Raw genomic sequence first — 23555 nt, 5'->3', positions numbered from 1 at the left:
GCCTACACATCAGCCCCAGACCCACGGCAGCCCCCTTGCTCTTCCAGGTGGAAATGGAGAGAGAAATTCCGTGCAGGATGTGTTCAGACCAAGAGGAGCTCGCGTCTCAGTGATGTGGTTTCCTCTTTGCTCCCTGACTGCAGGTCCGCTGTCCTTCACTCCACTCCAAAGCTGCTGACCCAGACCTCCTTCAGAGGAGGGAGAAGGCCATTTTACCCCATGGTGTTAACATTCCAGTATGGCCTCTGCCCCATGTTCTAAGGGACAGGAGGCAGGTCAACCAGATGGAAATGCCTGAGAAATCAGTGTCACTCCAACACCCATTTGAAGCCTAATTATGGCAAAAAAACAAAAAAAACAAAAAACAACCCTTTACAATATAGCACTGTATTTTGTTTGTCAGTAGCAATTTGTTTTTCTTTCTCTCTCAAACATATTCCTCATTAGATTTGTTCCATCAGATATTTTCAACTTATTTCTGTGAAGTTTTGATGTGGCAAGGAAGTTCTCAATATTTTTATACACTTCTCTGGGAAGGGCAGTTGCTAATTCTTCTTAAATGTGTTTTTGAAAGCCTTTTAATGGCACCAGCACCCTAATGATCATCTGTGAACTGTGTTTGTACCCCAGCTCCCAAACTTCCATATTGACGATGACAAATGGAGCAGTAGGACTTTTAATTTGCTAAGGGGCTATTTTCTCTCTCAGCTTCTCAGTGAAGAGCCAGAGGCTGTTTGTGTTCTCAGAGACTGATTTCAAATTTTTGCTCCTGCTATTTCCAAGCAATTAACAAAGTCTGTTCAGAATTGAATTGTTATACGAGGTCTGGCAATTACTTTCCCGAACTCATCCTAGAAAAAGTACTACATACCTCATTGCTGAATATGACTATGGCCACCTTTGAAGTGCTCCCCTTGGGAAGCTATGCACCGATGCCAGGGCCTAGTCCACCTTTCAAAGCAATTTTGGAACTCTTTCTGGAATGGCAATCAGAGCTATTGTCGTATTACCCTTGATGTCCTGAATGTCATCAAAATGTCTTCTTTTCAGTATTTCCTTTATCTTCGGGTAAAGAAAGAAGTCATTGGGGGCCAGATCAGGTGAGTAGGGAGGGTGTTTCAATACAGTTATTTGTTTACTGGCTAAAAACTCCCTCACAGACAGTGCGGTGTGAGCTGGTGCATTGTCGTGATGCAAGAGCCATGAATTGTTGGTGAAAAAGTTCAGGTCATTTTCATCTTTTTCACGCAGCCTTTTCAGCACTTCCAAATAGTAAACTTGGTTAATGTTTGTCCAGTTAGTACAAATTCATAATGAATAATCCCTTTGATATCAAAAAATGTTAGCCACATCATTGCAACAGTTCATGAACTTAATTGTCGGACCTCGTATGCATACATTTGATTTTAATTTGTTGTAATTAGAGAGATGCATCTTAAGCTTCTTCAAGAACTACTAGAATCCAAACTTCTGATTCCAGAAGATTGAAATCTTTACTTATTTTATGTAAAAAATATTTCACTGGATATTAAAACTGACAACTAATAGTATTCACCCAGTTAGGGGAATGTATGAACTCTACTCCAGTAACTTCGAAAACATGCTAGAGAGATACAGCTCTCTCTCTCTCTCTCTCTCTCTCTCTCTCTCTCTCTCTCTCTCTCTCTCTCTCTCTTTTTTACTTTTTACTCTTCCAGAGATTATTTTCCTTAATCACAATGTTGAAAAATACTAATTTGTAATTAGCACCCCAGTTATATTTATTATAATGATGTTTGATCACACAAACCAGCCATTGATGATGTCTCAAGTTCCTTGTCTGTATAAATAACATCGACCCATCTTTGAATTTAAGAAATGACATCACTCTCTTATTTGATTGCTATTAGCAATAAAATGGGAAGGTCAAAGATAGTATTTCTATAAGACGGCACCTTTCTCCCAATAAAGTTTATCAGCTCTCACAATAATTTTTAGCCCCAAAAGTGTAGATGAATAGGCCAGAAGCTGGGAAATGAGGCCAGTGCCCAACCTTGAGTTCTCAGGTGATGTGGGATGGTTTGGCCAGGTGGGGTAGCGGAGCCCATTCCAGGGGCTCAGCACACCCAGGCAGCAGAGAACCGGAAATTAGCTTGAGGGACCAGGGGAGGTTGCAGCTCCATGGGCAAGTAGCCTCAGGGTCTTAGGACAGCAAGTCTCCAGGCCCAGGCTCCCAGCTGGGGAATGGGGAGGCTAACATCTGCCATCATGGTTTTCATTTGCTCATGAACTAAGGCCATGTGTTGAAGGTCTTCAATCCCTGCAGCTGAGTGGGCTGGGGTGGATATGGCCAGACTTCATCCTTTAGCAACAACGCATTTTACATAGGAACCGTTTTGTGTGGAGCATGCCTCAAGCTCCTTCTTCTTTCTAATAACACTACTGTTTACAGTGCTTTTGTCTGATTTACCTCGTTTGTGCTTCTTGGTGATCTTGTGAAAGGGGCAGTATGATTGTTGCCATTTTGCAGATGTAGGAAGTGAGTGTGGAAAGTGGTTTAATGGGCCCAATACAAAGCCTAATGTCAGGTTAAGTGCTTTATTCAAAGTAAAAGATCTCCTGAGCGCTGAACAAGGGTCTTGTACCCAGGTCTCTCTGACTTCAGATTCTTCCCACCTGCACTTGGAGCTTTGGAGAGGGAGCCTGTGGAGCTCTGACCCTACACGCTAAACCTTTCTCAGTAAGGACGTTGTGATGGGAGCTCTATGGTGTGACCTCAGTTAGGAGGCAGTATGTGTCTGGCACAGCCCAAAGCTAGGACTGACTGGTTTCAGTAAATGACCCCATTTCTTTACCTACCTTTCCTCCCTATTAAAATTCAATTATCCCCTCTCTCCTAAAATTTTTACCTTTAGTCAGGTCTCAAGTGCAAGAAGGCTGTTTATTAAAGCCCTGTCTGGTCAGATCATGGAGAGGAAAGGGTTAACTGACACCTACCCTCCCAGCAGAAGCATAATTCCCCTGCAGCAGCTTACCCACAGGCAGCTATTGGAGCAAGGTAGGAATATATTACAAAGCCTTTGTAATGATGAGGAAGAAATAGAAACCTGGATTTTGGAAGCTCATTTTTTCTTGAGGGGTTTGGAGTATTTTGTTTCGTGTTCCAGGGGAAGAAGATTTTGGTGAAAATTGAGAGAAACCCTGCCAAAAAGAAATTCCATATCAGATGGAGATTGTTCTCCTTTCAAGAAGGTGTGAGAGCAGCCAAGAAGCACTAAAACCCAGGGGAGCCAGGGTGATAGATTTTAAGGCTCTGCATGGAGCAGAGTGGTGGCCGGAGGGGAGTCGGAGGGGAGTCGGCAGGTTGGCTGGGGAGGAGGCTGATGGAAGTTAGCTACGGGCCGCCCGGGGCACATGTCTGAACTTAGACCCAACATGTAGCTGATGATCAAGAGATAATTCCTCAAATCAAGCAGGCTGCCAAAGCCAAGGCTCCCCCCAAACCAATCCCTCCTTCAGCCTTTCATTCATTCTAGAAGTGAAATCTGAGCACTGAAGAGATCCCTGCATTCCTGGTTTTCATATTTGGAGTGGCAGAGACAAGAAACAAGCAAATAAGCAAAATATGTAGTGTGTCAGGTGGTGTAAAGTGCTATGGAGGAATAATAAACAGCGTTCTCAAGGAACGGGTCATCTTGATGTCTATAGGCTACGCCTGACTGGGCAGTTCTGAGAATAGCTGCCACCCCTGTGGAGATGACCTGAGTTAACTCTTCCCAGACACTTTATAAACACCGAGCAGAGACATTTTCAAGTCAGTTCATTTGTTTCCTTCTTTGTTAAGTGAGAATGTGGAGGTTCAGGAAAGACCTTTGAGATCTGCTAGTGAGACATCAGCGGTCTTATATGAATGGCTATATAACTAACTAGTTAGCCAATGCATTTGTTTATCTTAATGCTGCCTTGTTATTTGCATGGAGCTACCTTTTTCAAATCTCTCATAGATCTATTGCATCATTTCAATCTCATACTTACTATAAGGTAAGAAGGGTAGATATTGAAAAACAGAACTGAAGATGAATGACCAGGGTTAATATTACAATGTTTAACAGCTGCTGTGATGCTACTGTCCACTGTTATGGCCCAGTGGCCGTAGACAGTGGTGTGGCTATGGAGAGAACTGGCTGAATGTCCACCCTCCGTATAGCAGGTTTTGCAGTCTGTCTTTTGCAGACAATAGTAACGTGTTAGAAATAACTGTGTAACCCAGCAACCCCACTGCTGTGAAAGCCAGCACTCTGTTGTATGCATAAGTAGACAAAGTATATTTGCTTTTGTTTTTTTAAAATAGGTCTCCTTACCTCCATTTGATTCAGGAGAACACAAGCAGGGAGAGTTTCAGATACTTCCCTTGGCCACAAACTGTCACAGGAGGTGTGGCAGTCCTAATGTTTGCTGGCCTCTTATTAAGTAACACACTGCGTTGTTTTATGCTAGATACTGGGTTTAGCATATTTTATAAGTTATCCCATTTTATACAACAAATTGTAGTAGAAACAATATGATTACTATTTTTATAATCATATTGATGAGGAACTGCACATGAAACACGACCAAGGCAGCATTTCCCAGGCAATGTGCTCAAGCTCCACAGATGTGTTGAAATTGGGGCTCAAGCCAAGTTCTATCTCATTCCAAAAGTTATACCCCCAGTCACCATCCTAAGTTCACTACAGGATTACTTAGTATTTGTAGGAAATTAGGAATTATTCAGATTTCTGCCCTGAACTCGTTTTGTTAGATGTTGCAGCCTTTTTTGTTTATTCCTAGAATTTCCCAGGCTTTAGCCTATATTTTAAAATTATTGTTACATCAATTATAAATCTTAGAATGGCTCACAAAGTCTCAAAAGGCTACCTAATTTTATTCTATTTTTAATATTTTGATAAATTTTAAGGAAAGGAGTTATAATACAATTGGGTTTCTCAATTGAGAATTTTTTTTTTTTTTTTGAGCCTCTAATAACCTGAAATTCCTTTGGTCCCCCAGGTATAGATAGAACTATGGGTCTAGGATAGAATTGCTTCTAAGCCTCCTTTTCCCAATATTTGTTTTTGTTGTGTTCTTTAGTTTTGCATCACAAGGAGTACTAATTTTTGTTTCTTTAATGGTAACTTGACTAAATCTGGTAGACATACAGAAATCAACTCTCTTCCTTCTATCACTTGTGTTAACTACACAAGCTTTGCAGTTTTCACAAACAGCCAAGTTATGTACACCCAAGTGTGTTTCTGCAAAGTACCCTGTGAGGAATCTTGTAGAGGAAGAAGATTGATTCAGAACAATTAATGTGGAGTGTCTTGTTTCCTAAATTTGGGATTTCAGGTGTTTCCTTCCTTCGTGCTAGACTGTATTGTTGCGTTGGGTAAATTCAAGGTGCCCCCTGGTGGTGGAACTGATGCATAATAAACGCTAGAAAAATGATGGCAAAATTACAAGTATAAAGAGGCTATGAATATGGATATGATCTTATTGTTCTTCCCATTTGTAAGGCTCTCAGATGGATAAAACCCCGTTTTCTCCTTTTGTTTTAAATTTATCTGTAGCTATTTATAGCATATTCAGGAAAAACAAGCACAAATAATTAGATGCCAAACCCCAGTGACTTTTAAAAATAATTTCTTACTTTTTTATAACTAAAGTAGAACATGTATATTCTAGAAATATTAGAAAAAACACATAAAGAGTAAAAGAATCATTTATGATCTCACAACCCACATTGATTAACATTTTGGTGTATATCCTTCTATTTTCTACTAGCCATAGACTGAAAAAAACCTAATACATGTCGTTTTTCATAACATGATTTTTTTTTACTTAATTATATGTGTGAATTTCATTCTGTTTTGTTGCAGAGTTGGCTCCTTCATTATTGTTACTGGTTGTTTAGTTTGGTTGGTTCTATTGTGTACATCCTTGTGGATTATTGTAGATTATTATTACTTTTTTAAAATTAGTTTCAGGTATACAAAGCAATGTAACAGTTTCAGGTATACAAAGCAATGTAACCCCTCACCAATTGATAAGCCTCGCCCCAATCTACTACTCCTCTGACATCGTATATAACTGTTACAATTCCATGGACTGTATTTCCCATGCTGTACTTTACATCCTGTGACTACACATATATGTATGTATGTATGTATGTACATGTGTATATAAATATACACACAAACATATATACTGGGGGTGCCAAAAATGTACACATTTTAAGAGATGTTACCCATGTATTACTTTTCAAAATTGAATTGAATTACGGTAGCAATGTGTAGTATGACATTCGCACAAAATATGGCGTTAAACAAATGAATGCTAGCATCATCCATTGTATTACAATTTTAATACAGTTTCTTCCTTTCTTAAAATGTGTATACGTTTTTTGGCTATATATATATATATATTTAATTATAGTTGACCTTCAATATTATTCTACTTCAGCTTCAGGTGTACAGTGCATTGGTCAGACATTTACACAGTCTATGAAGCGATCCCCCTGAAAAGTCCAGTGCCCATCTGGCACCTTACATAATCTTGTACAACATTATTGATTATATTCCCCATACTGTATTTCAGATCTCTGTGACTATATTGTGATTAACAATTTGTACTTTCTAATCCCTTCACCTTTTGCCCCATAGATTATTTTTTTAAAATTAATTGCTAGAAGTAGAATTCTGAATCAAAAGTGTTTGCAACATTTTAAGGCATTTTATATTTATTGTTTAGTTTTTTTGTTAAAGCAAAGCATGTTTTTGAGAATGCAGTATATTTTGTAAAGATTCAAGTTCCTAACATTTGCATTCTTAATCTGTGCCAGGAACTGCGCTGTTTTCATGTACTCAGCCTCATTTAATCCCCACAACAACCTTGTCAAGTAAATACTATTGTTGTCCTCACTTTACAGATAAGGAAAGTTAGGCTTAAAGAAATTAAATAGCTGTTATGTTACTTCAAAACCTGGGACAAGGTGGGCTTTCAGAAATGTGATAAAAAATTGCACTTTGCATTCCTTGGATCTTGAACTAAGTGGAATCTAATACTGATAATTCTCCATTGGTGAGATACAGAACAAGGACGTGGACAGTAAGAGAGGTGGAAAAAGAGGTAAACTTCCCTACACTTATAAACATGAATAAAAATCCAAGTTAAGGCTCTGTCGGTTAGTTTTTATGTTAAGAGAAGATGTGGTGGACAACGATGCTTACTGTATACGAGTAATTACAAATTCTAGGGGACTCAGTACAGACACCATTTTACCAGATCATGTAGTTTTTTCACGAATGCATTGTCGTTAACCACAGTTAGTCTTCAAGCTGGTGAAATTGCTCCCAAATAGTCAAAGGGCGGCTAGAGGTAAAGTGATGTCCGGAAATCTTCAGTTTCTGGAAAAAACCCAGAACTTTTTGAGGTTTTAAATTTTAGCAATCTCCAACATTCCTTATAGTTTGTTTCTCATTGTTAATCACTAGAGACCTACATTTCGCTTTTGCCACCTTCACTGATACCCTCTTTTCTATTGTTATATAATTATAGAAAACTCAGAAATAGGCATAGCAAATGAAAAAAAAATAAGTATCACTCATCATTCAATGTATGTCTGTTGATGGTGTTTGGTTCTCTCTGTGACATCTCTGCATTAGGCATTTACCCCACATTTGCTGTTTCTGATCAGCTCTGCTCAGGCTCAGCAACATTGTCTTTATTCTTCTTAAAGGAACTTGTGAACCCCTCTCTCTTCCTTTCATACTTAGCTTTTCAAAAGATCTTAAGTACCCTGCAATATAACAACAGCATCTGCAGTTTCTCTTTGCCTTTTTCTGCTTGTGATAGCCATTGGATTTATTAAGCGTGTTTGAAATAATCAAAGTGTCCTTCTGTTTAATTTTTATGGAATTATGATTTTTGACACTCCAGCTGTTTCCTTGAGGCAGTGAGTCTTGCATTTTCCTTTAATCTTAATGTAACCTCGTTATGTTGATAAAGTACTTGATTATCATTATAATTCTCTAGAGTGATTCGAAGACACTCAGCCCCTTTCCCACCCACTTATTTTTTAGGAACAATTTTCTATTTTATAGTCAAATCCATAAATCAGGCTTCTAAGTTCTACACACTTGATTTAACAGGAGTATGTGAGGAGCCTAAGAAAATCCAGGTTTGGGTTCGTTGTTTTTTCCCCCTGCTTTCTTACTCAGGAGCTCAACACCTATAGGGCTCAAAGTATTTTCCACGCAGACAGTGCCTGCTGAGAAGTGGAAAGGTTTTCTGTGAACTTAATTTTGTAATCCTGAGAAAATGTATCTGTCATTATAGAGGCTAACGCTCCAGTGGCCTCAGGTTCTGGAGCTCCTCTGTGGGGTCCATTGCATCTCCTGAGAAGCACTTTCTGCCTCACCTTTGCCTGTGTTCTTCCTGCTGCAATGCTGGGAAACTTCCTGCTTCTATTTCCTTGACCTCAGTCAGCGAAGGCAAGAAAAGATGCAATCAACCGAGTTGGGGTTTGCTCCAAAGTTTGAAGGCTTTGACCATCATGTGTTTCTCTTGCCCCTGCTTTCATGCATCTCAGATGATTCTTGCCTAAAACAACTGCTTTAGTGACCTCTCTTGTCCCCTTTGTCCAGGTATGGTATTCTTGTTACAGGTTCCTGTACTGAGAGTCGTCGCAGAGGGAGATTGGGTTTCTGCTCCTCCTGGCAGCCTTGTCGTCAGGGACCTCATCCCCTTCTTTCTCTCCATTCTGCCATCTCTGTGCAGGGGGATTCTCTGCCCTCAGCCCATTTCATTCCGCATCTCCTTATGATGGAAACTGATTTTTCTGTACTCTTTTTTCCCCCTTGTCTGTCTACAGCAGCTCTTCAAATCCATCATCCTGTTTTTATTTCGCACTTTTATCTATCCTGTGCCTATGGGGCTTTATTATTTGTGGTCTACTTTGGAATATTTCTTTCATAGTTGATGAAGCCTGTAAACTTTGGGGTAGGAGGATCAGAGGGCCCTACAGCAACCCTCACGTTTCTAGCTAGAATATATTCACCTTGAAACGGGCTTTTATGAGGTCAGTCTAGCTAATAGTTCTTCTAATGGTGTCACTCCCCTTTTCTCCTAAAAGTCCCTTCAAGTTCTTTTTCTTTTCTTTGTAACACCTAAATGCTTTCTGGGTAGAATATTTTAGAACAATTTTTGTCTGGAGACCTGCACTTTGGATTTTTGGCTTTTGGATGTAGTCATTTTTATTCAAATGTTCTTTTTCTTGTGGATATTTGTGTCTTATATATGTGAGACCAAATTCTAAATAATGTAAAATTATTCAGAAACACACACATTATATGTATACACACACACACACACATATATAAAATGGTTGTATGAATGATATTGTATAATTCAATTATGAGAGTATTTAGAGGTGCTCTATGTTAATCACCCTTTTGGATATATCTGTATGCGTGTGCAGTAACATGAAGTGAGCTGCCAAGCCATGTCACCTCACTGACTGACTTTTTCCTCCTTTTTTTTTTAAATTGTGGTAAAAAAAAAAAAGATGACATCAATGTTATCATTTAACTATTTTTACGTGTACAGTTTAGTGGTGATAAGTATATCCAATCTCCAGGACTCTTTTCATTTCTCTAAATTTAACTCTGCATTAAGCAATACCTCTCCAGTCCCCTCTACTCCCAGCCCCTGGCAACCACAGTTCTACTTTCTACCACCATAAACAGACTACTCGAGGTACCTCACATAAGTGGGCTCACGCAGTATTCATCCTTTTGTGACTGCCTATTTTAATTCTTATAATGTTCTCCATGTTGTAACTTGTCACAGGATTTCTTTTTAAGGATTATTTTTTTTAAAGGCTGAACAGTACTCTAGTATATACCGCATTTTCCTTATCCACTCATCTGTTGATGGACACTTGAGTTGTTTTCCACTTTCTGGCTGTTGTGAATAGTGCTGCTATGAATGTGGAAGTACGAATATCTCTTTGAGACCCTGCTTTCAATTCTTATTGGCTGATTTTTGGATGCAAGAGTAAGTCATTCTTCTTCCATGAGAATTATGGAAAATTTCCTTCTATGGAACACAAAAACATTTTTTCATTTTTTGTAATAAAGTTGTCCAAAAATTAGTCAGTGGATCAATGAGAATTGAAATATTTAAATGCTGACACAGTAAACATGGTAAACTGATAGCACACTCCAGCGTCAACCAGGTTTAGATGTCAGGATACGTTCCCTGAATTCTAATTCTGATCTTCTGTTCCTGTAAGTATTCACATTGGGTCTAGTCATGAAAAAGTCTTGTCATCCTGCGTGGCAATCACAGTACTTGTAGGCCCGTCTTTGTACAGCAGCCCAGTGGCCAGTGTCCCAGTGGCCAGTGCCAATCAAGTTGGCAGGCCAGGACTCACCATCAGACTGCATTGCCTAAGTAAGATATTTCATTCTGGCTCTGGTAACTCCCCTGCAGGCTTGGGACAACCTCAGGACAATAGGCCAATCAATGTGACATTCTCAAATAACAAGGTGAATTTAGATGGGCCTGTGGCAGCATATTTTAGGGAAAACTCATTGCCAATCAGGGTTAACTTTCAGCATTTCTCTTTAAAGCCTAAGGATGGGACTGCCACCATTCTTTCTTTCTTTGGAGAGAGAGGGGGTAATTGCTGTATTTTCATTATGAACAAATAGATGGTCCGTTTGGTCTCGTTCTTTTTCTCTTCCTGTTTTCACCGTTTCTCTTTTCTATTTTTTTTTTCTTTCTCTTTTTCTCCTGATACACAGGCTTTGCAGTGCATGCTGATCTCTCTTCAGGCAGAACTTGACATTCAAAGGTACTTGATGAAAATTGAATCATCTCAGCGAGTTAGTACTCTACCTTTTCTTTTTTCTGCATCGAATCGCATCTCACCTCCTGCCTTTTCACTCAGCTGTGTGTGGCATTCTAATCAGCCACTAAACAGAGTGCCTGTAACTTTTCCTGGTCTGCACCGAGTGCTGATTTAAACCTCTCAAAGCTAAATGCTTGCAGCATTCTGAAACACATACATTTTTTCTTAAAAAAATATGAAAGCTATTATTAAAATGAATACTAATTGCATGCTTGCATCAAAATATTTTATTTGCTTTCCACAAGTTGAGTTGTGGAATCAGCAGTAAAGCAACAAGTCAGAGTTCCTGGCACAGCCATCTGAAAAGTAGGGTTCTCTAACAGGAGACTCCATCCTCGCCAGCTTACTTGTGGCAGAATTGCTGTGGAAGTAAACCAGAAACCAGAAGCATTCTCACAATCGCAGCTTGTGTCTTACGATGGTTCCTTTGCTCATCTCCAGTACGTTCGATACTGGGTCCAGATCATGTTACTGCCATATAGCTTATTAGGTTGGTGCAAAAGTAGTTGCAGTTTAAAAGGATAAAAATAATTACAAAAACCACACTTACTTTTGCACCAACCTACTAATAAAATGATAGTAACAGACACATTTATATAGAATTTACTATGTGCCAGGCAGTGTTCTAAGTGCTTTATAAGCATTAACTTCTCACAGCAACCCCATGGTCCCCATTTTATAAATGATATGGTCTCCATTTTACAAATGAGGAAACTGAGGTACAGAGAAGTGAAGTAACTTGCCCAAGGCCACAAAGCTAGTAAGTAACAGATTTTGAATTTGACTGTAGGCACTCTAGCCCCAGAATCAACATATTTTTTTAACATACCAGGGGTGCCAAAAAAATGCATACAAGTGGACACTTTGGTCCGCATTGTTTAAGCAGTAGCTCGCTATAATCAGAGGTGTCTGGACGCTGATGGTCACCACTTTGAGCACCTCTTGTAATTGCAGAAGTCAAATGTGACTTGTATTCATCTTTTGTTATCGGTATATATTGAGTATTACAACTTCAGTAGTTTTTTTCCTTTCTTAAAATGTGTATACACTTTTTTTTTGGCACCCTCTGTATTTATTTCCTCACAATCCTCAATGTTCTGTATTTCCTAATAGATCACCTTAGAATATTAAAACTAGAAGGGAGTGGGCAGAGGTTCCAATACTTGGATGCCTGGCTTGGCATTTGATACCTGTGCCAACTGACCCTTTGGCACACAGCCACCCACATCCTTTGGGTCTCCCATACACGGACTGTTTCTGATTGTGTCCTGAGCATGCACGGGGCAGAACCTTTGGTTCGGTACCACGAGTCCTGACATACACTGTGCTTACGAAGGTGTCAGCAGGCTCGCTTGTCAAGAAAAGTGACCTCCTTCCCACAAAGTCAGTCTTCAGTGACCACACTGACCTTTTTGCCTTCCCTTTCTTATTAGTCAGTCTCTTTGATCTTTTTTTAGGGTAATGAGCTCACATTAGAAAACCCCTGCCCAAATAGATAGACATAGAAGTAAAAGTAGGGTAAGACATACTACAAAGAGTCATCGTCATACCCTACCTTCACCATCTCAGTTCTGAAGGTCCTGTTACCTCTCATTTTCCATGAGTTCTTAATCATTTTCACATTTCTATAGTCATGCAAAATAGAGACATCTTTATCGTGCCCCTGCACACACATTGTGCACTAAACAGAAATGCAGTTAGAAGAACGATACCATGGGGAGCTCTTCCCTATAACTGTATGCTGCCATTAGCTCTTTTTTCTACTGCCTGAACACAGAGATCTGACATTAGGATGTGCGATTTTCCATCATAACAAACACAGAGTTTGGGGTCCCCCTCCCTATATTTATTTTCTTATGCTTCAAGCAAATAAATTCTCAGTGCTGACTCTTCTTATGTTTTGATAGTAAATAAATTTGACAACAAATAATGGGGTATTGGAGAATTTTTTTTTTTACAGGACTTTATTGGGGAACAGTATGTATTTCCAGGACTTTTTTCCAAGTCAAGTTGTTGTCCTTTCAATCTGAGTTGTGGAGGTTGCCGTTCAGCTTCAAGTTGTTGTCCTTTCAGTCTTAGTTGTGGAAGGCGCAGCTCAGCTCCAGGTCCAGTTGCCGTTGCCAGTTGCAGGGGGCACAGCCCACCATCCTTTGTGGGAGTCGAACCTACAACCTTGTGGTTGAGAGGATGTGCTCCAACCAATTGAGCCATCCAGGAGCTCAGCGGCAGCTCAGCTCAAGGTGCCGTGTTCAATCTTAGTTGCAGGGGGCGCAGCCCACCATCCCTTGCGGGGCTCCAGGAATTGAACTGGCAACCTTGTGGTTGAGAGCCCACTGGCCCATGTGGGAATCGAACCAGCAGCCTTCGGAGTTAGGAGCAGGGAGCTCTAACCGCCTGAGCCACCTGGAGCATTTTTACAGGGTTTTTTTTTGTTGTTGTTTTTTTTAAGCATTTATACACAAGCTACGATTAGCACTATGTATTATTATTTTGTTAACACTGAGAATTTTTATTTTATATATATTGAGAGAACACTTTTCACTTAATTTCACGTAAACATTTATCAAATCGCTCTTGTGTTTCCATAATATAAATAGAATGAAATGGTGAAGTTGTTCCTCATACTTGAACATGATTTAGACTTGGAGAAGGAGGGGTATGAAAATTAAGGTTGGAAATTGAAGGGTCTCTTCCTCCCCTCTGGTAAGAGGAACTCTCAGCTTCTGCAGATGTCAAATTCTCTATTTTGAAGTTGTAAGTAACCAACTTCACAAGAGCAAGAAAAAGGCAAGGTTAAAAAGGGGGTGGGGAGTGGGAATTGGTCGGTATCCTCTCCTCGCACATAGACCCTCACAAGCCATGGGACACCTCCCTTCTCTCTTCTCCCCCCGACCCCCAGAACAGAGTAGGGAGCAGAGCCATCTAGAACCACCCTGTCGAGAGTGGTATCACATAAGAGGAGCTAAATGCTTCTCATCATTTAGAGTTGACAAATTCCTGTGCGGTTTTTTTACTTACCTCTCATCACAACTATTTCAAGGAGCTCTTCTTATTCTTTTATAAAAGTGAAAACTAAAGTTCAAAACCAAGCTTTTCTATGGGGCTGCACTGCCAGCGCGTGGCAGGATTGGTGTCTGCATTTTGTAAGAATAGTATGACCAAAAGAATAAAGTCCTCTTATTCTAAATTTTGTCTTCTTTCCGTCTCTCCAAACCTTGGTATTCTTTCCAATAGCAAGACTAAAGGAAAAAAAGTATCTTTAGCCTGAAAAGCCAGTCAGAACTTTCACAAGGTGATTTTTCATTGGAAAATCATTCCAGTGAAATTGGGAGTGTGGTGGTTGGTGGTGAGTGCATGTTTGGAAAGGTGAATTGAAAAGTAGCAACAAGCTCTGCTCCCAAGATGTCTGGAAAGGGTCTGGCCACAAGCACCCAAATACTTGGTGGCCTCTGGCACCAAGTATCCCTTCCAATCAGCTCCCTGTGGCCTTCCCTGTAGGGGTGGTGAGGACATCTTCAGACTTCCCGTGACAGGAGAGGGAGGAGGTCTTTGCTACCAGGGAAAACCGCTTTGGTTTCACAACAAGACAGTTAAGCTCTATAGAGGCACCACCCCTGGGCCTGCGGCCCCACGTCCTTTCCAAATGGAACTTAAGCCTGGGCTGCAGGGATGAGCTTCCTAATGCTTTTTGTCAGGAGGCCTTCGGAGGTGCATAGTTTGCACGATGTGTTATGTTGGTTGTATTTGACTTGAAATTTCAAAGCCTGCAAGCAGGTCCCTTTGCTTTCATCACTATAATAACAGCCGTCCTCATATGGACACCTTTTATCCTGAAGCCTTTTAAGTGCATTCCTGCTCTCTGAATGGCATGGGCAACTGCTGCTTTGCTCAGGCAGTGAGCACGGGTGGGAGCCAAAGCCTGTGAAACTGCTCCTTTGTTTGTAATGCACACCTTCTTGTTTCAAAAATAAACAGGCTGATTGATTGAGCCAAAACAGCTGGCAATAAAGAGACATCTACCTGAATGAAGGTGGATAAACTGAAAATCAAGAGGTGAAAGCTCACAGGAGAAGGAGACAAATTTATGAATGCAACTAACTATGATTGGCTTGAACATTAAATTGTCTTTGGCCTTTCCAATATGAATGGTCTTTTATATATATTTTACACACTTCTCATCATGGGACAAAGTAATACTTATTACTCTTCCATGGGCAAGATTATTTTCCTGTTTTAAATTCTAAAAGAAACATGGTTTGCTCATGCCTTCATGAAAGGGACAATGATTTACTGACATAATAGCCAGGGTCAACAAAAAAACAGCAGTATTCTTCATGTGGCCTTTTATTATGTATCAATTCCTTTAAGAGGAAAACAACACTAAATAACAATTGCAGGAATGTGTGTCTGAAACCGGTGGGGGCAGAGTTAACCAGATCCAGATTTGGAACTTGCTGATGGTGTAACTTTCTAACTTGACTGGAAGGGGTGTTAAATTGAGACGATGGTGAGCTAGGCCTTCCTATCTTTAAATAGCCTTTATCTCATTCTGGCTTTGGAGGAAAGTCAGAGAGCAGCCAATTCATAGTGTTATTTCAGAAGCAAGTCTATGCCATGTCACAGGTATGGCACCAGGTGGGCAGGTAACAGGATGACGACTAATCCTAGAAAAGGAAGAGGCCCCCTGCATGCTGACCTGGTGAGGGGCCCATGCCCTGTCTGCCGGGCAGACAGGTTTTATCTGCTCCTCCAGGTATAGCCAAACCTCTTAAAGAAAAGTTAAGAAGAAACGTTATTATCTACACACTATGAAGGAGTTCAAAAATTAGAAAATATTCGAGAGATTATCGAAAATGGTTAAAATTCCAAATTTACCTGGAGTCAAAATTTTAAGAGCCTTAAAATTAAGTTACTGTAATGGTGTCAGAATTACAGATGTGAGAGTCTGTCTCTTTAAAAGTTCAATTTATCTGCATGTCTGAAATTTATTTGATGGCTTTTGTCTCTTCTTTCTTAACTGTATCTTTTTTGAAATTTGAGGTCCATGCAAATCTGGATTCTTGCAAAATGTTGCATGGCATGGAAATGAAAATGTGTTTCTGTTCCTGGCTGTCCCCATGAATTCACATCCTCATCTATAATGACAAGTCCTTTTACCTGGAATCTAATCATATGAAATACACATGAGATGACAAGAAGCGGCTGAGTATTTTGAGGTCACCACAGACAAGGATCCTAACTTCCTTTCCCCTGATCCACTCTTTAAAGACATCTTGCTACTTAGTAATTCTCTGATGTGCCAAAGCAATATCGTCTTATTTTGGAGAAATAAAGAAAAAAGTATGTTATTCATAAAACTACCATGTAAAGAAAACCAATGCTAATATTTGGCATTGCTTCTGTTTCTTGAGTTATTAAAAGAAAAAGAATCCTTAAAAACATCTTGATTATGACTGCATAGTATTCCATAATATGACTACATTGTAATTTGTTAACCAGCCTTCTGAGTTGTTTCTAGATTTATTTATTCTATTAAAGATGTAATCTGTACAGATTTTTTCCCCTCACACTCTTATGCAGAAAGTATCACTTTTCTTAATATTTGCAAATCTAGTTAATCTGGCTTGTCTTCAGCAACATTTAAAAAACTTATTTTCATCACTTGGGGTCATAAAGAAATCCTTGGGAGCGTGTCTAGTCCAATAAAACTGTGTAAGGCCTCTGAGTCTCCTGGGACTCACTGAGTGGCTTCCCGTGTAGCCTGTTTGAAGGTGGGCTTGTGGGGCTCCCTGCGATGCCTCCTAAGCTTGGACATCCAGTGTCCGCCTCTCTAAGCATGCCGCACATGCTCCCCCACAGGGTCCTGCTAAGGACTCTTTACATGTCCTTGTAAATGGAATCCAGGTGCCCAGAATTTCAAGAGCACCATCACCACCAACCACCAAACCCGCCACCGCCATCAACCCCACCAAAACTAGCATCCTCTTCTTAGCCCCAGAAAGTCATTCACTCTCTCCCTGCTCAGTTAACAACTTCCCTTCTCTGCCATTCTGGAGGGCAACTCCAGATTCATTTTCCAAATGCCTTTATCTCCTAAACCCAATCTGAGGAAAGTGTCTTCAGGGTAGATGCTGCGGCTTAAAGACAATGTGAACAGCCCTTCTTCCTGGGAAGACCTTAGAACACAGAGACTTGGCAGTTTTCCTGGGAACTTGGGGAGAGGAGTAGATGTTCCATAATTTTGTTTGTCTGTTGCTGACAACTGTAAGGACAAGATAAATGAAGAATATCTCAAAAGATTAATCTAACACAGAAATAACTCGAACAAGAGTATCTCTGTGGTGTGGTGCTACTTTAAAAAATGAGCAAACATCCTTTTCCGCACTGTGATTTGTCCCTTGGCATGTGTAGGAGGGGCCTTTGCGTGGTGACAGTGGGTTGGCAGAGGGGTCCTGTTTGGCTCAGGCCAGTGCCTGCCTCGCCACATGGATGCCTGTAGCGGCTCTAGACGGGGAGGTAATGGGCAGTGACTACTTGGCATCACTGCCTTTTCATATTTCTGGTCTGATAATGAAGTAATACACACGAAGAAGGAAAATGTGGAAACAAAAGACACAGTTGTAGTTTGCTCAACTGCTGAATCGTCTGATTTTACTCCAGACCAAACATCTCTCTGTTTTCACAGGTGAAAATCATGAAAAAGGTCTGGGTATTCTTTGAGTGAAAGGAGGGAAGAAAGAGTTGAAATATTACCCTTGAAGAAACAGGGTTTAAGCTGAGTTTATCAAGGATAATTCATCAAAATAAATCTTAGAGAAAATGCTTGTGCTTTGTCCAAGCCGGAGAAGGGGAATATGAATGTTCAGAGCTAAACTTACGGCAGGAGAGACGTATGAGAATCTCGGATACACACAAGTGGAAGTTGGCCTTAAGGTGGTGGGGGTGGGGGGAGGGTGTGTCTGTGCAGATATGTCCTCTCATTGTCTTGCCCAGAAGTTCCTGGTTGCTAGGCAACCCGGCGTATATCCACAGATTGCTCACATGGAGTGCCTAGGTATACACTAAACGCTCAATGTGTGTGTTTATAACAATAGCAGGACCCTTTAGTGTTTGCACCAAATTTTCTATTAAAAACAACAGCTGATCTCTTCTCCAAGCTTTTAGTGCGGGTCTACCCCAAAGTTTCATAGTTGTACTACAACTAAGTGAAGTTCTCTCTTACATTTGTGTTGCAGCTCTGACATCCACCTGTTACTTTCTAGAGCTGTGGATGTCCTCAGGCTATTTCTCAGATGGGCCATTAGCCTAAGACTGGCACTGAGGGTTGTGTTTTTTCTGGCCATCAGTCACAGACGTTGTGGGAAGTGGCCAAGGAGCCATACGAAGACCAAGGCCTGTTGCTTCAGATCACACTTGGCTGTGGGTCCCAGGACTCACCTGAGAATGTAGGTGGTGGGCAGAAAAGGAGAGGCTCTCCTTTTCTGAGGCTGGTTCAGTGACCTGGGATGGGCTTATGTGAGGACGGGAGATAGGATGGAAGCCAGGTATGCCTTATGTGAGCCTTTGTGTTTCTTCCCATCCCCAGATCCTAAATCAGCTGAGGCCTCAGGCTTCAGAAACAAGGAGAACCAAGAAGGGAGAAAAGTGACAGCACAGCACGGTGGTTCAGGAAAGGACTCTGTCAGCAAATTTAGAAGCTTAGACCATTCATCGTTGACAATTGGAGGCTAGAGGTCGAGAAAACTAAAGTCTGGCATGATCCATTGTTTGTTAGCTTCTAACGTTTTGCTCTTGGAATCTTTCCTAAGCGTACCTAACAACTAAAAAGTTCTCTTAATTGAATTCAGAATTTAGACTAGTTTGGAGTTGCAAGCTTCACAAGTGCAAGCAATGGGGTGAAAGTGTCTGAATGTCATGATTAAATTAACTATGTCAGTTAATGAGTGTTAGGATAATGAGTCATTCCGAATACATTTCCATGTGGGATGCTTAATTATATTTCCGAATACTCTGTGGCAAATTGGATGTGGCATTAGGATGAAGTAAACCTTCAGTAAGGCAATTTGAGTTTTCTTCACAAAGTATAACGTAATCTGAAGCGAAGTGGGCTAACCAGACACCTCACTGTTCCCCATAGTTAACATATTACGTAAATCTACATTTGCAGCTTTCATTCTCTGGATCTCGGTATTTCACTTTCGAGTTTAAAGGGTCTGGAAAATGGAAATGAAAAAACTATCAATGCCTCTAGCTCTAACTTTTTTCTCTTTGGCTTTGGTATCCAAATACAACATTGCAAAGACTAAGAATAAATGTGATCCCCTGGTACAGCATAATGCTCTTAGTGAACATTTCAGCAAATATTTGTTCATGATGATAAAAACACAAGTACAGCAGTCTTAAAAATTAATGCTGTGCAACTATGTTGCATGACTTGAAGAATAAATGCAGAAACCTCGATCCTGGTGCTAGCTAGCTGCATATTTCTATAGAGCAAGAGCTATAGGGTGAATAATTGGAAGGAAATCTCAGCAAACTAAAGTTTTCTGGGTGACATGATTCTTCTTCTTCTGTGTGTGCTGTTATATCTTCAAGTTATGAAATTGTAGTCCTGAAAGGACTACCAACGAATTCAACCTCTGGTCTTAACAGATAAGAACGGTGACTTTGTGAGGTTATATATCGCTCAGTTTCTGTAGAAGCTGATCTAGCGCCAACATCTTCAGACTCCCGGTTAAATGACCTTACCACTGAGTGTCAGCCCCAGAATCCTACAGACTCGGTCCCAGTTCCTACACGTGCTAGAATCATTGTTTTCTCAATGGTCACCAGAATTTTGCGTTGCAATGAGGGTTAAATGAGATCACCACATGTCAATCAGCTAGCTCAGTGCAGCCGGCTCTCAGTTAGTTCCTTCCTCTCTTCCCTCACCTCGTCATTAAGCAGAGAATATTCCTGGAGAGAGAGTCTGCACATGCCGCAGATGAAGCAGTGAGGGACCTGCATGAAACCTGTGACCCTAGTGTCTCTTGGTGGTAGAAAGCCCTCTTTGTATAAGAAAAAACTAGAAAGGACAAGTGGGGTTCAGGTGGCCCAATTATACAGACCACCCCTTCCTGCATGACCCTAAAGTACTTCCTATTTGGATTTGTACGTTTGGGGTTGCTTGATTATTTGGGGGGAAACTCTAGAAGTGTGTGATGGAAACAGAGGGAGATTGGTTGCTCTCATGGGTTCCCATGAGGCACAGAAGGAAATCCAGCCTTCCAGACCCTTAAGTCCTACTCAGGTGGCTCAGAAAGCATTTCCATCACTCGGTGCTTCATGTATCTTCCCCAGTTTTAGGGACAGCTCTTCACTCAGCAGCTTAGGGTAGAAGCTCTAAATGCCACACTGTAGACAATGCATGACTGAGAAAAGGCTCCACTTGAGCCAGAATGGGAACAATAAATAACTCCTAACAGAAGGACTATTTTTTATTAGGCCAAATCTGAAATTAGGTGAGCATTCTATCTTCTCTTTTTTGGTGTTAAAATGTTTTTCCTTTTCTCATGGTAATAATGATACCATACACAGAATGATATTTTTAATAGACAGGGCATTTTTGGATGCCCCTAACTCTGAAAAAAAAAAAATCTTGGTAACCCTATATTGTACCCTCCTCCATAACTTTTTAAAACAACGTTTAATCTATGAAATATAAAATAATGGGAATTATTGCTATGGAGAATTTAGCTTTCTCCACGGTTATTACTAATATTATAAATGTGTGAACATCATAGCATCCTGGTCAGAGGAGTTGTTAAAATTGGTCTTTGTCAGTGATGGTTTCCTTGCAAGCACAGAGTCGTCTCAAACTAGTTTAAGAACAACAAAAACAAAAAAATGGAATTAATTAGAAGGAGTTAATTGGAAGGGCTTCACACTGCACTGGAATCAGAAACTGGGATACCCAAGGGCCCAGATAGCTCCAATTTTTTTTTTTTTTTAAATCCTTCAGGCTTTCCCATTGAGTTCCTGGGGGTCTCCATTGTCCTATGCAGCTCTGCTTTATTCTTTCTCTGTGCATTCTTAATCTGTTTCACGTTCCCTGTCCATTTCAGCTGCAGCTTCATATGACCTCACATTTCAAGTTCTCAATAGACACTGAATACCTCCTCTGTCCCAGGTTTGCATTTCCTGAAGAGAGAATAGGATTGGTCCAGCTAAGATCAAGTGACTTCTGCTTGGTCCAGTCAGCTGAGACTGGGCTGAGAGTGGTGACCATACATTTTATTGCTCAAACCAATGTGTTTGTTTGAGAGTGAAAGGGGTTACTGCTAATAATGACTCTAGAGCAACAGGTGCAAAGCAGGACTGTCCTGGGGAAGCTGCAATGTACGTTCATCCTGGATATGGAACATTGGGTTTCAGGGGCTTATTCATGTGGGCAGGGAGGAATTCCTTAGAGAAGGGGGACATTGTTGGGGGCAGGAACCCTTTCAAAGATGGCTAAATGTCAATTCAACAGATAAAAGTGGAACTTTTTCACGTGTGCAGTTACTGGAGAGAGTTGCAGGAGGCATAATCCTGCTACAAAGCTGCCTGTAGAAACAGATAAGCTGGTATTGGATGAGGTATCTGTTACTTAGTTCAGAGAGCAGAGAAAGAGGTCAGACTCTGTCCCTGAGCATGCACAGTGGACAAACTCTTAAGAGGCCAGTCGTCCCACCTTCTCTGTATGCCCCTTGAATGCGTGAAGACCTAAGAACATGGGAGTGTGACTTAGTTCGGGACATCCCTTAGCACTTCCTTCCCTGCCTTCTTTCTTCTCTCCCAGCTCACCCTTTAATGTCAGCAGTTATCCCCACAAACCCCTTCTTCACTCACAGTGACAGACCTCTTCGCTCTTCTTGTCCAAGTGCTAATTGTATATTATCCTTGGCCCCAAAATATACCTTACATGCATTATGAGCTCAAGAACAATATACAGCTCTTCCAACCTCTGGAGCCCAACACTGTGCTGAGTTCTGAGTCCCTGTTGCAAATCAAACGCTTTTTAACTTGTCACATATCAAATCACAGAATATCTGACACTAGTGTCAGAAATTTCCATTGTCTTTTTTCTGCACTAAATGATGTCTCAGCAGTGAGCTGGCATCTGAGGGTAGGGTACCGTGTGAGGAGATTGCTAATGTGCAATGATAGTTTGCAGTGAGGAAGTGAATGACATAAAAACAAGAGAAGCAATTTATATTTGGAACTGAGTAGCTGTGTACAGGAAGTTTAGAAAAAAAAGATTTAGCCCTTACATCTTTATTTTTATGCATAGTACCACCATGATGACTCTGAACAAGCAGTAGAAATTTACTTTTGATATTCTTCAAGGATTATTGCCTTTTGCAATGGAAAATGACCACTCATCTAATGTATTCTGTCTGCTGTAGGCAAAGATATCCAAACAGCCGAGGTTGTAAATAAAGCCATGTTACTTCAAGTAATATTATTTCTTGGTTATTTTGCTGAACAATGTCTTTTTTTAAAAAGGTCAGGGATGGGGATGAGGACATCTTAGCTTGACATTCTGAGCATAGTAACTAGGTTCATTGCTCAACATAACTATATGAATTTATGTAAATTTTGGTGAGCTGGGCAGTGATGTAGAGTTGATTTTTCCAGTCAAATAATACTCTTAAACAGTGCTAGAGCCAGCTGCCAATCTCTGTTACAGAAGCAGACTTCATGAGTAATAAATCCGGGAATAAACCACTTCAGGGGCTTTCACAGAAAACATTAACGCGAAGACACAATTTAGCTGTCCTTTCTGGCAGTGATATCAGCATGTAATCTGAGCTGAGAACTTACTATGGCACACCCAGGTTGGCCATGTCCCCGAAGCCACATCCCGGTGCAGGGGACTAGATTCTGACCTTACTCCTGTTTCTCCCTATGAAAAGGTCGTGAGAGGTGTAGCAAGGTGCAAGTGTCTAGATAATGCATTAGCGTTCCTGCTGAGAGGGATATCCTTGGACTTCTAGCAGGAAGGATGGGAAAGAAGCTGATCATCACACCTGAAAGTGTTCCCCTAGAGTACCACGCACATCTGGCCATCGCTGAAAGAGTTCTGGAGCTGAATCCTTGAGGCGGTTCCAGCTATATAATTCTCAGTGTCTCTTGTTATGAATTTCAAGACAACTACAGCATGAAACCTTTCAGCATGAAACCCTTTCAAGGATGGGGCCCTGTGTGACTGCACAGGCTGTACACCCATGAAGCTGGTCCTGCCTTGAGAGTAAAGTGCTTTGGTGCTTAACTTCAGAACGCATTGGCTTCCTTAGGAAGACTTAAAGGGAATGAAGGAATGCTAGCAGGGACACTGCCTCTGTGTGTGTGTGTGTGTGTGTGTGTGTGTGTGTGTGTGTGTATAAATATATAATTTCCTATATCCTACCATCAGCCCATTAGCACCTCTGCCATCTAAGTGAAAACTCACCTGATTATTTCAGATGTGTTTGCCTTCCGGAAGGTTCCTGGAATCATGTAATTCAAGTCAAGTGAGTGGTGCGAAAGGGGAAAGCTGAGACAATGCATTCATTCGGCCTAATCCCTGCAGTTTCACTGACTCCCTTTCTCTGAACTTCCACAT

At 40.8% G+C, this 23555-nt stretch overlaps 1 protein-coding gene across 9 annotated transcripts in view; it reads left to right on the top strand.

Moving 5' to 3' along the window:
* The window catches only part of KIAA1217, a 435058-nt gene that overhangs the window by 260383 nt on the left and 151120 nt on the right, over positions 1–23555 (top strand). For 2 of the 9 annotated variants that reach the window (XM_081048619.1, XM_081048613.1), the window contains exon 3: positions 10824–10904. The exons of the other annotated variants lie outside the window; for them this stretch is intronic. In XM_081048619.1, the coding sequence (XP_080904745.1) occupies positions 10824–10904 (81 nt within the window). The remainder of the gene's footprint in view (positions 1–10823; positions 10905–23555) is intronic. 9 annotated transcript variants of the gene reach the window in all.

Source organism: Rhinolophus hipposideros, assembly GCF_964194185.1.
Source record: "Rhinolophus hipposideros genome assembly, chromosome: 1".
Lineage (NCBI taxonomy): Eukaryota > Metazoa > Chordata > Mammalia > Chiroptera > Rhinolophidae > Rhinolophus > Rhinolophus hipposideros.
This window is presented reverse-complemented; position numbering and strand designations above follow the sequence as displayed.